Here is a 17,716-nt window from a genome sequence, read left to right on the forward strand (position 1 = left end):
AATAAGTTTTTCACCCAAAATCCGTTTTTCGAAACTTGATCTTGTCTTGAAGGTAACCACAAGATCAAATGGTACGACCCAAATTAAAACTAAGAAAGGTTATGCAAAAGATGGGAAGTTTTGACCTCTCCGTGAACTATTCTCCCAATTAACAACACGAGATCGGTGAAAAGAAACCCTATCAAGATCAATCCTTATCCTTGCGCATTCACTGAGCTAGATGATGACGATCTTACCGCTTCAAGATGGAGCATCCCCCATACTTCACTATGGGAGAGCCCGTTTTTCAGAATTTTAACATATAAATCATCACCAAATGGACAACAAGTTTTAAGCATATGATCTCTTCAAGATGACTCATGTTGACCTTGCACTTTATTTATTTTTTCTTCATTATGTTGATGTTTTCAAGGTAGTTGTAAGAGCTCACTCAATCTTTTTATTGATGGACAACTGAATGAATTCATTTTAGTTTGAATGTTTAAGTTTTCAGGTGATTTCAAATATCATTTTCAGATCAGGATGTTTGAAGAAGCTTTATAACTTCATAGTTCAAATTTTCTTCTTCCTAACGACTTAAATCGAACTGAAGATACTGTCATTTTTAAAGAACCTCACATAGTCGGGTTAGATCCTCCCTCAAGACACGTAGATGAGGTTCAATTTTTCCGACCGACATATATGCAACTTCAAACATTCAGCTTCATACACATGGCAGAGTATTCTGCATGGGCAGAAGCTTGTCCAACAAGGCATCAGATGGTGTATTGGTGATGGCTCGAAGATCAGGATAATGCAAGACAATTGGATACATGGAATCAAACCTGAGATGGTACGTACCCTGACGCCTTTAACTGATGGGCAGACTGTGGACTTCTTGCTCGAAGGGGAGGCACTGTCATGGAATGTAACACGCGTGCATTCCGTGTTTGAGGACGATGTGGCAAATCTGGTTCTGCAGATTCCATTGAGTCGCCATGGCGGTGATGATTTTCTGTCTTGGCCACATAGCCGTTTCGGTCTCTACACGGGCCGTTCTGCGTATCATTTGGCGCGATCGGAACTGGTCGCTGCGAGTCGCAGTGCTAATGGTCGTGGTATGTCATCGGATACTCAAGCTGACACAAAGTTTTGGAAGGATCTTTGGGCGATCAAGGCCCCTGGGAAGATGTGCATTACCCTATGGAGATTTGCACACAACTGCCTCCCAACAGGTCAGCAATTTCTACGACGTCACATCCCGGCTTCCCCGCTATGTGTTCATTGTGTTCATTGTTCTGCAGAGGAGAGTGTGGAGCATGCCATGTTTTTTTGTCCTTTTGCGAGGGAGGTGTGGGCTGATGTGAAGAAGGCATTCGACATTTATTTGAACCGTAAGTTCTTTACTCCACCTAAAACTTGGCTTCTCGATTTCATGTCCAAGTGCAATGGTATCCAGTCTACGGTGTTGGCTGTTTCTTTTTGGCACATTTGGGATACTCAAATAAGATCCGAGAAGAAGGCAAGAGAGGTTCTCATGTGTTGCTGCACGGATCAAGGCCATGTTGATTTCATATTGACGCATCTAACATCAACGGACTCCAACCACAGTTGTGAGACCAGCCGAGTAGCATCTTGGTCTCCGCCGTCGGAAGATTTTCTCTGCTTGAATGATGATGCGGCTCTCTTTTCTTCGTCCCAAAGCATGAGTGCTGGTGTTGTTGCTCGTGATCACCACGGTACTTTTGTTGCAGCAGCTGGTAACAGTTTTCAGCATGTGGTGAATCCAGAGCTAGCCGAAGCTATTGCAATCAGGTTTGCTCTCTCTTGGGCTTGCGAGGAAGGCATGGGCAATCTTATTGTTGCTTCTGACTGCCTGTCCGCCGTCCAACGTCTTAATTCGGTAGAGAGAGACCGTTTGGCATATGGTGTTGTAATCCAAGACATTAGAGTTTTGGTTGCTAATTTTAATAAGTGTTCAATCTCTTATGTTGGCCGTGTGCAGAACTATGCTGCGCACATTTAGCTCGATCATTGGAGCTTGCTTGTAAGTCGGTGTGGCGTGGTGTGCCTCCGATTAGTATCCGAGAGACAATTTGCATTGACTCTATGTTTCTGTGATCAATAAACGCACATCGTTCTCTAAAAAAAAACATCTTCATCATCGCAAAATAGAAATGCAAAACATCTTCAAATCCAACGGGGCACAGTGTCGCACCCGATCAAAACGGACGGCCGTGATCGAACGTATGACGCGGCCGGGCGAGTCCTTGCAACTCACGCGAACCAGCGCGCACGCACGCGCCCGCTTTAACCCGATCGGAGATCCGCCCGCGACAGATCGAGCCGGCTGGGCAGCATAGCATAACCCACGCCCGCCGCACCACCAGTCCAGATCGCGTCCAATTTTCCACACCCCTCCCTCCCTGCAACGCCTCTGTCCTCCGGCGAGAGCGCGGCGCGGGGCACCCAGATCTGGTGCGGCGGTCGCCGGAGATGGCGTGCATCAAGAGCGCGCAGCGGGCGGCGCTGACGGCGCTCGCGCCCGACGCGCCCTACCTCGCCGCCGGCACCATGAGCGGCGCCGTCGACAGGGACTTCTCCGCGTCCGCCAACATCGAGATCTTCAGCCTCGACTTCCAGTCCGACTCCCCCGACCTGCGGGTCGTCGCCGCGGCGCCCTCCCCCGACCGCTTCAACCGCCTCTGCTGGTCCCGCCCGGGCGCCGTCGAGGGCGACTCCTTCGCCCTCGGCCTCCTCGCCGGCGGCCTCAGCGACGGCTCCGTCGCGGTCTGGAACCCGCTCAGCATGATCAGGTTCGCACGGATCCGCACGCCCATCCCGCCCCACACCGAGATCTGCTCATGTCCTGATCTGTTTCTCGCTGCTGCAGCTCCAAGGGCCTAGCCGAGGACGCCATGGTCGCGCGCCTCGAGAAGCACAACGGGGCGGTGAGTTGGCCGGCCTCCGCTGCTGCTGCTGATGCTTGGATTGAATTGCGTCCCCGCGGCTCTGATTGTGTCTGCTGGGTTTTGGCAGGTTACCGGATTGGAGTTCAGCGAGCTCACGCCGAATCGGCTCGCTTCAGGGGCTAACGAGGGGGACGTTCGCATCTGGGATCTCAAAAACCCCAGCGAGCCCGAAGTGTTCCCGCCACTCAAGGTATATCGTCTGTCTGCCAAATGGGTTGTTGACTTAGAAGATGATTGCATCCCTACTCTTAACCTTTGTTATGCACGATCTCTGCAACCCTGCTGCTTGCAACCTATTTTTTGAGTGTTTAGTAGAGCATGATGATCCTGTGTCGTGTATCTGTGAGGGTCCTAGCATGGTTCCTCCAAGTACATATGAACATTTCGAGCCGTAATTGTAATGCACCATTCTCACCTCCAACTTGGGTTCAATATATGACCAGAACTGAAAACACTACCTACGACAGGCTTTGCAAATAGTTTACGTTTTATTATAGCCTGGAACTCACATCTTGCATGAGAATTGTTTTCTGTATGTTCTTTCTACCGATGTTTATTTTGTTTATGCAAGTAAATCGTGCATTTGCCACCCCCTTTCTGTCAGCATGCGTTTTATATGTGGGGTGTTAATGCATCTAATCCCTTTTCGCTGTGAGGGAGACTAATACATGTTTTGGATCTCCATTTGAATGAAAAACCGATACTCCAAGGTGTACACAGTGAAATAGAAGTGTGGTCATGACCTTCCTGCAAGTTTTTTCGGAAGGACATGATGTAGCAATTTTATTGTTCGTCTTGTTGTATGCTACTACTTAGTTAAGGACATGCATCTTTGTTTCAGGTGCTATTACAAATTTTAGTTTCTTATTAGTTCTGTCTACATTTTTATGCTTGCATTTTTTGCATGGTTAATGATTGTTGCGGTTTCCGACAGAATGTTGGCTCGAGCGCTCAAGCTGACATAACTTGCTTGACCTGGAACCCCAAGTTTCAGCATATATTAGCCTCAGCTTCTAGTAATGGGATCACAGGTATAGTACAGTCTGGGTTCTTTTGTAACTGTTTCCCTGTCTATGACCAGTGCTTGGACTTTTGACTGGTTTGACTCACTATTTTGTGTATCACTCTGCAGTTGTTTGGGATTTGAGAAACCAGAAGCCATTAACTAGGTAATTGATTTGGCTAACTTCTGCATTTTCTTTGTGTGTTGCCAATTGAAAACCAGCGTGTTCTGTAATTTGTGTTACTAAATTTGCTTCTATGTTTTAAATAGCTTTTCAGATTCAAATAGGAGGAATTGTTCTGTCCTGCAGTGGAATCCTGATATGTCCACCCAGCTCATCGCTGCATCAGATGATGACAACTCTCCTTCTTTGAGAGTAATGGCCATTATTTCTATTTCTATTATTTCTTTTATTTCCTTTTCCGTACTTCTTGTTGTGCATATGAGGCTCATTGCTACTCTAACCCGAACAAATATTCATTCTACCAACTCTTAAGTCTGTTTAATTCTGGTGGCGCTACTTCAGTTGAATTCACACTAGGATCCTTCTTGTTTTGAATTTCTGTTTATATCATTAACTTTGCTTATATATTTTTACTAGGTTTGGGATGTGAGGAAAACTATTGCACCTGTAAGGGAACTTTTTGGACATTCGAAAGGTTTCTTTTCCCTTGTGATTCTCCTGTTTTTTTTTCCATCAAATGAATGATGATATATATGCAAATCAAACTTAACTATATACTTACCCGATTTGAAATTATTACTTTGATCAGGTGTAATTGCTATGTCATGGTGCCCCTATGATAGTTCTTTCTTGCTTACTTGCGGCAAGGATAATAGAACAATATGCTGGGATACAGTTAGCGGAGAGGTATATTTTAATTTTTACATGGAAAGCTGAAATACGATGGCACATTCATTCTTTCATATTTATGAGTTTATAACTGTCCACTGTTCCTTTCATTTATTTGCTACAGATTATCAGTGAGCTACCGACAAGCTCTAACGGCAACTTCGACATTCACTGGTACCGCAAAATTCCAGGTGTCGTAGCAGCATCCTCATTTGATGGTAAAATTGGCTTACACAACTTGGAGGTAATGTGACTGGTGACATGAGAATTATGTTCTATGCTCTCTCTCTCATGGCTTATAAATTGCATTGAAGCGTGCTGTCTAAATTGTATATTTGTTGGATCTATCTTAGAGCTACAGAAGTAATTACGTGTCACTCCATTAACTGAAAAAGTAAGCCCCTGTTAGACATTAGACTAGTTTTCACCACATCTTTTCTGTTTGAAGATAATTATTAGTATGATGATTATATATTTTCTTGAATACAGAAGTTAATGATTTCTGCCTTTTATTCTAAAGATCACTCAATAGGGTTCTAATTTCACTATATATATGACTCCCATGTTAGCTTGTTGAAAAATAGGTTATGTGCTTGAAATGTTGATTGGATGCACCAGTACTTTCTTGTTTGATTGTCCTACGAAGCTAGTTAGTTCTCTGAAGATCTTATGTCTTTTTGTACAGTTCTCTGGCCTTTATGCAGCTGGTGATGGCGCTGTTGGTGCCTCAGGTAAATTAGAATACCACCAACTGTTTACCTTCTTGAAACTGTGATTTCAGTCTTGTTTGTCAACTCTCAGTAAGTATAGATTATCTCTGGAAAAGGATTACATTATGTTTTGTCAATCCTTCATTTGACGACAAAATGGAATGCCATGTTTCTGTATTAAGTTCATGTCAAATATCACTTCTCTACATTTAGCGTTGTAACTATTTTCTCTGCATAATAATTTATTTCCACACTATTGTAGCAAACTGTTTAAGTATTACTATTGCTTCTTTTTCTCCACCGAGAAACAAATCAAACGACCTTATTTGATCCTTCTTTTTGGATTGAATCCTTCGCGATGGAAATGCCCTCGCCTACTTGACTAAACTAAGGACCTCAACGGAAGCTTATGTAGATTTTCTACTTTTCCATTTTCCTTCTTGTTTATCAATCACCAATCAAGACAAACCGGGCACTACAGAACAGAACTATAGAATCAGTCCGTCCGGTTAAGCATTGGGGAGCTGATAGGTCGAACGGAGTGGTGCCAGAGCTCTAAAGTGGCTCGTGCCTATCCATTTCTTTGATTTTCCTGTGTGCTTTTTAGGCGGCTATCAAGCCTTAGCCAGAGTCGAGAAAAGTTGGCGTGATATAAACAGTCAAAATTGGTGCTCTTGTATATTTATAAACAGAAACAATGGCCTGAAAAAGTTACATTTATTCTATTGGCCAAGCACCAATTGAAAACCTTCAGACGCTGTTATTTGTTGCTAACTATATATAATATGAAGTGTTTTATGGGTATTCCTCTCTAATTAATAATAAAATTATCTTTAGCACGTCCAAGAGCTCCAGCTCCGAAATGGTTGAAATGCCCCACCGGTGCATCTTTTGGCTTTGGGGGTAAACTTGTCTCTTTCCATCCGGCACAAGGCACACAAGCGGGTACTTCTGAGGTAAGTTTGCGTCACTGCATGCTGTGCTATTCTTTTCAAGTCTGTGTCTTAATGCATGTGTTCCTTTTGTAGGTGCATGTACATAATTTGGTGGTTGAGCAGACTCTAGTAAGCCGGTCAACTGAATTTGAAGCTGCAATGCAGAATGGAGACAAAAGTTCCCTGCGTGCTTTGTGTGACAAAAAATCACAAGAATATTTGTATGTTCTCGTGATTTTAGCCCAGCAACCGCTAGCCTTAGCCTAACAACTAATGATGTTTACATTTTTAAATAGATCCGATGAAGAGAGAGAAACGTGGAGCTTCTTAAGGGTTATGTTTGAGGATGGCGATACTGCCAGGACAAAATTGCTTGCTCATCTTGGATTCAATCCACTTCAAGAACCGACTGAGAATGCAACTGATGAACTGAGCAAAACATTGGCTGATACACTTAATCTTGATCACGGAACACCAACTGATAATGTGGATGCCCAATTTCTTGTTGATAACGGTGATGATTTTTTTAACAATCCTCAACCTTCAGAGACAAGCTTGGCTGAGGAGTCAATATCTGCAGATGGCCAAGAGATCGAGCAGGAAATACCTGAAAGTGTTGTGCCATCTGATCCATCAGTTGACAAAAGTATTCAACATGCATTGGTAGTTGGGGACTATAAAGGAGCAGTTAATCAGTGCCTTGCTGCAAATCGTATGGCTGATGCTCTGGTCATTGCCCATGCTGGTGGTTCTGCTCTATGGGAAAGCACCAGAAATCAATATCTTAAAAACAGTGTCTCGCCCTATTTAAAGGTATTGAAGTCTTATCTGGTTATTGATTTTCGTTATTTTTCTTATTTCTGAAATTTATACTTTTATTACCTACTTACCATGATGTATCTTTCTATTGGTTTTAACTCAGGTTGTTTCTGCTATGGTTGGCAATGACTTGATGAGTTTTGTGAGTACATGGCCACTAAATGCATGGAAGGAAACACTTGCACTACTGTGCACAGTAAGTATCTTTGTGGCATTATGTATTGCTACTTATCTTTTCTTGTATCAGCTTTCTTGCTCTGCTATTTATTATTTATTTATTATTGTCTAGCGCAAATCTTCCATGTAGATTAATCACCTCATGCTGGTCTCAGGCTTCCGCTGTAGTTGTAAAATGGCATTACATTTTGTTTATTATTATCTTGCATGTATTTAGTGCATTGTTGTAGAGACCAACTCTTCTTATGTGTGTGTTACCTACTTATTACCTTCATGTTGCTTTGGGGTGTATTTTTCCTAGTTATTGAAACAAAACCTGGTTATTATGTAGCTTCACTTTATCTTAAACAAACATATAGCTTCTAAAATTCTGTAGTATAGAATTTATGGATCATCATCATTTTTTATAGGATTAACCCTTCAATGAGCGAACCAGCTGTTGGGCGTTCGATTACTGGTCCAGTTTTCAAAACTATGGCATTATATGAGCTTGTATTTATAAGCTAACTTAATTTGCAACTTTGCACCAGTTTGCACGGAAAGAGGAGTGGAATGTTTTATGTGACACTCTTGCATCTAGACTTCTGGGTGTTGGTGATATGCTAGCTGCGACACTATGTTATATTTGTGCTGGAAATATTGATAAAGCTGTTGAAATATGGTCTCGCAACTTGAGGTCTGAGGATGGTGGGAAGACTTATGTTGATCTTCTCCAGGTACAAATGGACAATAGAACTTCTTTGTTCTGTCTGTGTGGCAACTAGTCCTAATCAATTAATGTGCAATTGCAGGATTTGATGGAGAAGACCATTACTCTTGCCCTTGCCACGGGTCATAAGAGTTTTAGTGCATCTCTATCTAAGCTTGTTGAGAACTATGCTGAGCTCTTGGCCAGTCAAGGCCTTCTTAAAACTGCAATGGAGTACTTGAAGCTTTTGGGATCAGATGAACATTCACATGAGCTAGCAATACTGAGAGATCGAATTGCCTATTCCACAGAAGGTTTCTGCAAACTTACATGACTTGATATTCTGCAGGCTGTCAAACTGTCTTACATTGTTTTTTGTTCATGCTCCTTTCTTTTCCATATGTTGAGTTAAAGTCTGGATTTGGCAAACTTTTTCACTTTTGCTTATGTTCCTTTACTGTCGTGGGGTTCATTCATGGTCAAAGGTGATGCTATCATGTCTGAAAAAAAAACCTATTGCTGTATTTACTAGAATAGAACATATTTTTATGCTGCAGTGCTGTTACTTGCATGTTGATGATAGTGTATAGACTTTGATATTTCATATCATAGTATTGATGAGAACTACGCTTTCCAGAGAATGATGCTGCAAGGAGTACTCTTCCTGAGAGCAGTGACAACAGTTCCTCCTACAGTCAAAATCAACCAAGTTACTCCATAGACCCTTCTCAGAATGGTTTCCAGGTTCCCAACAGCTACATCACAGACACTTCTCAGAATCCTTATAAGGTTTTATACATCCTTTCCATCCTGAAAATCATTTCTGCGTAATAGTTTTGGCCTTGCAATATTTCTAAAATGAAATATTTATCTTTGATGAAGATATGCATTTTCTTAATGTCCTGTTCTGACTAACTGCAGGTCCCTCAACCATATAGCAATGCGCCAAGCAATGCATATCAAGATGTTTACCCGCAACAACCTAATACAACCTATTCAAGATTCAGCAGTGGACATCAAGCACACACCAATATGTTTGTTCCTCAGACCACACCAGCGGACATCCAGGTACTTTATGATGCTGGAACCTTTCTTTTTGGGTGAAGTATCCTGTGTTAGAAACTTAGAACTAGCCATGCCAATTATGCTTGGCAGAATTGTTTCTGAGGAATTGACTGGGGATGTTGCAGAAAGTATGTAGTACATTTGCCATGATGCTGTCCATTCTGTTCTATTATGAAATATCAAAATAAAATGCAGTACTATCATGTGTAATTTCTGAACAGATAGTATTTCTCCATATAGTTGTAACAAAGTTAGTCCAGTGCTTTCTTTCCCTTTGTTCTAGTGATTCTTTATATGGAAAAGTGACTTTGCCACATGAGCACCAGTGCTCCCGGTTTATAAAAAACAAATTTCTGAGATTCCAAAAGAATTTGAGCTTAAATCTGCACATACATAGAAATCTTCTGAATGTACTGTAAAAATTTCGGAAGAAAACATGTTGTATTATGAACTATATAAAAAATACAAATTTCTGACAAAAATGGTCCCTATACACAACCATAAATTTGTTTTTTTCTGTAGCTAAAAATACAACATAATTTTTACCGAAACTTCGCACAAGTATTCATGACATATGTATGTATTTATAGAATAATTTTTATAATTTTTTGAAACATAAAAATACAGTTTTCAAATATTTCAAAAAACGAGAGCACTGGTGCTCATCTGCACCAAATCTTCATCTTTCTTTATATTTGCTTTAATATTACGCATGTTGTTTACAATTAATTAATTTTTCCTTCAACAGCCAAATCCAACCCCATTACCGGTCCCACAACATACGGTGAAGGGTTTTACTCCTGCAAACGTACCGAGTCTAAAAAAGGTAGATCAATATCAGCAGCCAAGTACCTTGGGTTCCCAGCTTTACACGGTATGTTAGACTGAGACTCCAAGTTTCATCTCATGTTTATGATGTAATGTCAGTTGTGAAGTGATATCTCTGTTCTAAACAGGCTCCTACGAATTCGTCATTTATGCCTGGACCATCTGCCCCATACCCAAGTGGACCTCCCACCACATACCATCAGCCTGTACCGCCGACTCAGTACCCGACTGTTCCACCTGTCCCTTCTGCACCAGGAACAAACCCTAATCAGATGTTCACCCCTGCTGTTCCAACTCCTAATCAGATGTTCACCCCTGCTGTTCCAACTAATCCAGCTTCCAGGTTTATGCCATCAAACAATCAAGGTTTTGTTCAGCACCCAGGTCCAAGTCCTGTACAACCGTCGAGCCCAACACATGCGCAGCCACCAGCGCAGCCTGCCGTTGCCGCTCCTGCACCACCCCCAACTGTGCAGACAGCTGATACATCAAATGTGTCTGGTATGTGGATTGCGAATCTGAACCTTTTATTTGTTTTGTGACTAATTGATTTCTTTCTGCCTAGTCAAGTGATACTAACAAGATATTCATAGGAACAGACATTTGTATATTCACTGTATTTTGCTAGATGTATGATTCACCTTATCTTACATTTGTATTCTAGTCCCTCTGTTCCTAAATAAAAGATGTTTTGGCTGCTCAAATTGAACTGCCAAAACATCTTCTATTTATTTAGGAATAGAGGAAGTACCAAATAAGGGTCGGGTGTCACGAAGCAACTCTTCTATGTTCTTACAGTGGTTTTGCCTCCTGTGGTTGTATTTTGCAGCTGAGCTGAGGCCCGTTATTGCAACACTCACCAGACTATATGATGAGACAGCCAAAGCTCTCGGAGGCACACAAGCTAAAAAACGTGAAATTGAAGACAACTCAAAGAAGATTGGGGCATTATTTGCAAAACTCAACACTGGGGATATCTCTCCAAATGTTTCTTCAAAACTCATTCAGATGTGCAGTGCACTTGATAGTAGTGACTTAGCCACTGCGATGCAAATTCAGGTAAACTTTAATTATTAATAGTACCATTACGTCCACTTTGCGGCTTCCACCTCATGGATTTCTTCCCAGCGAAGCTGATGATTTTCCCATGGCCCCATGTGTTGGCATGCTAATTTGTTTTAGAAAATAAGTTAATTTTCACTCTTAACATGGGAACAATGGTGACCTGTCTGTGTCATTACAGAAAATAAGTCATGCTTCTGCTCTGATGAAAACAGCGCAATCAGATCAAATGTTCCTCTTATGATCTGACTTCTGGTGCTACATCTTGTTATATAATGTTTTGATGTTTCACAATTTCATCTTTGGTGCTGATTGCATGAAAACACAGAAAGCTTTTTTTTTTTTTGCGGGGGACAGAAAGCTGTTTCTCTTTCTCAGTAGTTCTTCATATAGGTTTAGACACCGTATCTACTTCATCCTTCATACTGATAAAGCATTTGAATAGTGAATTATGAAGTGTGAAAATGACCTTTGCATTCCAGCCACGAAATGCCTGTAAGCAGGTGTTTCCGCTATCTATAGAGTTCTGTTGTCTGTGCTGCACTAGTCTCTTTTGCCAATGTATTGGTGGAAGTTGCTGATTTTTGGCGAACTTGAATATCAATCTCCATATGTTGTTTGGTGCAGATTCAACTGACAACCAGTGATTGGGACGAGTGCAACTTTTGGCTCTCAGCATTGAAGCGTATGATCAAGACAAAGCAAAATTTCAGAATGTAAATCCATGTGGCCTTTGTGCTGCAGCTAGTTCTGTATACACCTTTTCTGCTGTCAAATTGTTAGTGTTAGCGATTCTGGGGATTTGGCTGCACACAGATGTTATCTGGCTTCATGTGTTATCATACTTGAATTCTGCCGAAGCCTGTTGCCGAAAGTGGTCTCTCAGCTGGGTGACATTACGTTTTGACAAATAGTTTTTCCATATTTGTTTTGTAAGAGGATCAGTCCTTGGGGTGTCGCTGGTTTTGAAAAGCTGTAAGAAATTACTTAGTCTGTCATAGCTTGTCCATTTTCCTTACCCTTGAATGATCAGTTTGTACTTTGGATGATTAATGGTAAGGACGCTGGTTTGTCTATTGCATTGTCATCATCAATAGATATATACAATAATAAAAGTTCTGTTATAGTCTTCTGTCTGCTTTGATGAATGATAGTTTTGCAGAGCGATCTTCTGAGAACCATAGGACTATCTGTGCACATATAAAATAGAAGTACACACCACATCACTATTATATTAGCAGTGAACGGCTGCAGCAATGGGATAAAATTGTTGTTGGAGCTGTGAACTTATTTTCAAAAAAGAACAAAAAGCTGCAAATCTATCTGTTGTTCCAGAACACTTGTCTGGAGAATTAGCAAGTTGCCCATTCCGATGCCTCGTTACCTCCTCCGTCACTTCCGTACATTTCTAAGCATGTCCACCGTTCTCAGCGTTATAATTACACAGTTTCTTGTCCGGGGAGCATCTCACACGGACGGACCACTCCCGCTTGCACCCTGAATCTCAATTCTCAAGCGCAAGTCACCACACCATGAGCCACTCCTCGGCGAATGCCTTCAGCGATGACGACGACGACGACACCGCCGACCGCACACAAACCCGCTCCACCCGGGCAAGGCTATCTTCTCCACGCGCCGCCGCGTCGGCTCCACCATATGTCGTCCCTCGCATCATCCGCACGGCGGCGGCCTCCTCGCGCTACAGGCGGTCGTCCACCTAGGGCTACAGCCCCAAGGTGTCCGTGGACATGGCCGTCGCGCACAGCTGGGCACCCTACGCCGCAGTCGTTCGCGCGCTCCGCTCCCTCTCCCTCCTGTCCCTCAAGGACGACGACCGCGAGGCGGCGAGGGCGGCCGTCGCCGAGCTGTGCGGCCATGCCGCGCCCTTCAGCGGCGTCCGCCGGTTCCCCGCGGGTGAGGTGTTCGTGTGCCTGGACCGCCCGCCGTTCGCGCGCAAGATGCAGGGGATCCAGCAGCCGTTGATCAAGGCGGAGGCGGCCGGCAGCTATGGCGAGGAGTTCGTCAGCGCCTGCTCCAGCTACATGAGCGGGATCGGCAACGCCCTAGACGAGCTCACGCGCGTCAGGCGTGACGACAACCGCGCCGCCCCCGTCCTGTATGACCGCGCCGTCTTCGAGTCGGCGTTCCTTCTCAGGTGGACCGAGCCGTGAAGGCATGGCATGAGCCTAAATTTTATGAAATACTTTTTCTTTAATTTTAAAAATAATGCGTGTTATAGATATTTTATAAATAAATAATATAATACACCGTCGTTTTGGCCGAATATGGCCAACTAGTGGTTCAGGCCCAACGTGGCCATTCTATTTAAATACTAATCGTCTATTGGTTGAATGACTGTGCGTTTCTACGAGCTATAAATTTTGTTACCTTCGTTGATGTAGCTCGACCATCGGTCTTCAACACATCATGTATGTCAATGCCATCACATGAAGTAGAGGTGAACCCAATCCTCTATGTGAGTCCCATTGCTACCCTCATAAATAGTATACTACTTTATAATTCGCCTTGTGTCAATGGTATGGATACATCGTCACGAATGTAGAGAAGAGTGGGCAGCATGGAAGCTCAAGGAGGAAATGACGAATTCACGAAGGCATGGAAGAGAAGGAAGAATAGGAGCTGGATGTTCCAGGGTGGTACTACTACCCCAAATGGCCGGTACTACCACTAGGTGCATCCACCGGTACTACCACACCAAAACACAAGAACTTCCACCGACTGATACTACCACCCCTTTTGAGCAGAACTACCGCTATATATGTGGTTATGCCCGAATCTACCTATTTTTTCATGTAACTTACCCCTTCGAACCAACTAGCATAAGTAGCCTTGTGGGCTCAAATCTAGGGTTAGAGATAAATTGAGATGAAACTTGGCTTATGCCTATTGTCCCTTTGTGGATTAGGAAAACCCCTTCCTTAGATTCCCAATCTATTGTATCAAGGCTCCTTACCTAGACTTTTTTCATTCTAGCAACTCTATCAATTGAAGATCTCTTGCTTTGCAACTCTGTCTTTGATTGATGTCTTGCTATTCGAAATTCTATTTGGGTTTGTCGATATTTTGCAAGGAATTCTACCTATTGGTCTTTGTATTTGGCAATTCTATTCAGTTAATGGTTCGGGCCAACAAGTACAACCAATTTGTGTGCGTGTGTTTGTATAGTGTTCTTCGAGTTCGTCCACCTCCCCGCGAATCCCCTCTGTAATCACGCTCCCCGTGGTCAAATTTGTGAGATGGGCGACCCACGAAGGTTCAACCATCATCACTCATACATCGAGATATATTACTCCCTCCGTCCATAAAAAAACCCGCTCAACTTTGTCTAGTATGTTTTAGTTATAAATACATCCTAGAAGTGTGTCGATTCTCATTGCATTGACTATGGGGATCGAGATCAACACCATGACACATGACATGTAGTTTCAGTAACTACAAGCCCTTCCTCTCGGGTAGATTGGGTAGCTATTGAAATGTAATTTAAATAGGTGCCCTCATTCACATATCCTCCACATCAAAGGAAATTAGGTACATTATGTTTGCATGTAATGCAAGGAATAAAACTCGAAAAGCTTTGGCAGCGCACCGGATCGATAAAATGGGATTACTATTGGAGCTGTGACGCCTGATATGCGGCAGCTCCATTATAACCTTCAGTCTCACCAGGAGAGACTCGCACATTGTTCTTCTTCTTGCGTGTTTCTCGTTACTCATGTGCACACACAAAGCTGGTTGCTAAGTTGATAAAATTTGGCTGTTCCAAACACGGTCTGACCATGTTTAGTCAATGTCACTTGCGCCACCACCATGCAATTCTCTGTCGACGAGACCTTATGGCCACTTAAATAACGAATATCTCTCTGTCAGTTGCTCTTCAAAGAAGTACGTAGATTCCTCTCCACCCAATTTGCGGTGATGGAGATGGAGGAATCCGTACGTGAACAAAATCCATTAACTGATGGAGAGCACTGTCAGCGAGGAGCAAGGTCACAACGGCACCGCTTCATGCTCGTGCACCGGTCTGCCACGGCGCGTGGTGCTAGCACATGTTGGCCACCATCCTCTGATCCGCCGGCAACGGCCTGGTGAGACCGTCGCGGCAGTTGGTGAACGACGCCAAGATGAACCAGGAGGGGTCCTAACGGCAGGGAGGGTACGCGCGGACCTGTGAGCCGCGTGTACATAATCTGATAGTCGAGGAAGATGCTAGCTTCGTGGTCACCGGAAAAGAAAAATGGCACGGCCCGCGCGGCCGCGTGAGCTCCATCTCCGGCCTTCCACCGCCCCATGCATGATGCATCCTATCTCCGCCCCTACGAGTACGAAGTCATCGTTGTTGTCCCCTACCCTTCTCTGTCTGCCACCCCGGCCTGCCCTCTCTCTCCGTGGGCGCACCAATGCACCATGCGGCCATAGCCCCTTAATACGCGCGGAAGGAAGCAGGCCACCGTGGGCGAGCGTGCGCGCGCGTGGGCGTGGCGGGGAGGTGGCCGTGAAGCGAGCGCGCGACCAACGGCTGGTGCGTGCGTGCACGCGGGCAAGGCAAGGCAGCAGCGGGCGTCGGCTTCGCGCGCGTGCACTGGAGCAGCACAGTTCGGGCAGCATGCGAAGGGGCGGCTGGGACGACTAAAATTTGTCGTCAATGGCCAGGACGGCTAGTGCCTATCGTCGACAACTAGGACGGCAAGACCTTTGACCGGGCTGCCGTCCAAGACGATAACTACCGGTCACCTTTGGCGGCCAGGACGACGACGTATTACTACTTGTGATTTTTTTTTTGAACAAACATATTTTTTTTGCGGGTAAAACATGTTATTTTTAGAACTGAAGAAAAGATAGTATTTTAAAAAATTAGCAAGATGAGAGCAAGGGGATACCAGTTACCGTACAAATAAGACCTACATAGAGGAGAAATGTTCTTGTACCGTGCACCCTATCCCTACGTGCCGAAATAAATGCGAGGACCTAGTATGTAGCAAAAAAAAAATCAAAATCCATAATATCAAATTCATATAATATGAAACATATTTCATGATGATTCTACACAATATTAATTTTATATTACATGTTGATAACCTTTTCTATATTTTTTTTATCAAACTTTGCAAAGTTTAACTTTAACTAAACTCAGAACCATAATTGTGAACAATGGGAGTAGTAACGGAGGAAAAAGACTGAAAATACGACAAAGGTATGTGCTTAAACACGTAACAAAAAGACTATTCTAGCATTAAAACGTCCATGTACATTCAAAATATATTCATGTTCTGTAGAAAAATGTAAATGGGTTAAAATGGTTGATGCAAGAAAATGTTCTTGTATTTTCAAGATTGTTCTTGCATCTGACAATGTTAACTCTCCCAGAAAAGATGCCCATGTTTTAGAAAAAAAACTATTCATGGATCTGGAAAAAAGAGTTCATGGGGTTTCAACAAATCATACACCGGTCTGGACAATTTTTTCACATGTTAGAAAGAAAGTGTTCATATACTCACTCCGTTGCTAAATATAAGGGGTATAGGTTTTAGCACGAAAATTAAAATGTCATGTGGAGAAAAAAAAGTACACCAGATTTAGAAGAAATCATAGTTGACTATTGATGTGAGAAAATATAGTAGTCTGCAAGGAAATGTGACCCTTAAAAAAAATGTCCAAATAAGTTGTGCAATGTAATACATCCTATATTCTGGATTTTTCCTAAAAAAATTATAAACCTTATATCTAGGAACAGAGGGAGTATTATCCAAAATCAGAAAATAGAAAAATAGAAATGAGAAACAAAACAAAGAAATAGGAAAGAAGATTATTTTTGACATATTACCCAAAAAAAGAGAAAAATGATAAGAAGTATAACAACAAAAAGGAGCAAATGAAAATGAAATGAAAATGAAAACGAGGAAAGGTGTAAATGGCTGCCCCTTGCGGGGATGCTCCATGGGCTAGTCGATGATACCACTCACTATAAGCAATTTATAGTGTCTCTTTTCAGTTGGTTAACATTCCGCCAGGGTATTTTGGCATTAGCTTTCAGTAATAGCTATTTTGAGCCGTTACACTCGATCATGGGGTATTTTGCAAAAGTAAATATCAAGAAACCTTTGCAAGGGATGGCAAGGAGCTGCCAAAGATCCTATGTCGGTTCGACGGGCTCAACCCTAGCCAATCGTGTTCTAATACAACTCGTTCCTAATTTAAAATGAAGAATCTTATGTAGACTCTAGGTTGGAGGAGGCCAAACCCAGAATAAAACCTCCAGAATACTACGTCATAATTTACATTTTATTTATCTAGATCGATTATTTATCTAGAGTTATTCTTTATGAGAGATGCTATTTCAACAATAAGCACAAAACACATGTCTTGATAGGTGATTACATAACTCACAAGTAACACTGTTAAAAAATATTTTATCGTAAATACTATTGTACTTACACGCGTGTGTGTGGATGTTTCCGCCATTGTTCGTTTTTTTTTGCTTTGAGATTCTGATAAAAGAAGGAGAGAGAGCACTAGTTTTCCATCTACCACGTCAGGTTGTTCAGCTTTAGCTTATTTGTAACTTCCAATTGTGGATTTCTGATTGGACCGCACCTGGTATGGTAAT

The 17,716-nt window shown here is 42.7% G+C and overlaps 1 protein-coding gene and 1 pseudogene across 2 annotated transcripts; both read left to right on the forward strand.

The window, feature by feature from the left end:
- Positions 1–2,460: 2,460 nt before the first annotated feature.
- LOC124677612 (protein transport protein SEC31 homolog B-like) lies at positions 2,461–12,224 on the forward strand. Of its 2 annotated transcripts, XM_047213585.1 has the most exons (23): positions 2,461–2,795; positions 2,873–2,930; positions 3,019–3,141; positions 3,886–3,982; positions 4,084–4,120; positions 4,225–4,330; positions 4,556–4,613; positions 4,728–4,825; positions 4,932–5,051; positions 5,493–5,538; positions 6,355–6,473; positions 6,546–6,673; positions 6,749–7,265; positions 7,375–7,467; positions 7,979–8,164; positions 8,240–8,450; positions 8,774–8,925; positions 9,058–9,204; positions 9,950–10,075; positions 10,158–10,301; positions 10,335–10,530; positions 10,859–11,088; positions 11,719–12,224. In XM_047213585.1, exons 1-23 carry the CDS (start codon positions 2,476–2,478, stop codon positions 11,809–11,811), a joined length of 3,405 nt encoding a protein of 1,134 aa, XP_047069541.1. In that variant the 5' UTR covers positions 2,461–2,475; the 3' UTR covers positions 11,812–12,224. The 2 variants fall into 2 exon arrangements, with proteins under 2 accessions (XP_047069541.1, XP_047069540.1); XM_047213584.1 differs by having other exon boundaries at positions 10,158–10,530.
- A 399-nt stretch (positions 12,225–12,623) lies between these two features.
- LOC124672893 lies at positions 12,624–13,262 on the forward strand (annotated as a pseudogene).
- The last annotated feature ends 4,454 nt before the right edge of the window (positions 13,263–17,716 follow it).

Source organism: Lolium rigidum, chromosome 7 (assembly GCF_022539505.1).
Source record: "Lolium rigidum isolate FL_2022 chromosome 7, APGP_CSIRO_Lrig_0.1, whole genome shotgun sequence".
Classification (NCBI taxonomy): domain Eukaryota; kingdom Viridiplantae; phylum Streptophyta; class Magnoliopsida; order Poales; family Poaceae; genus Lolium; species Lolium rigidum.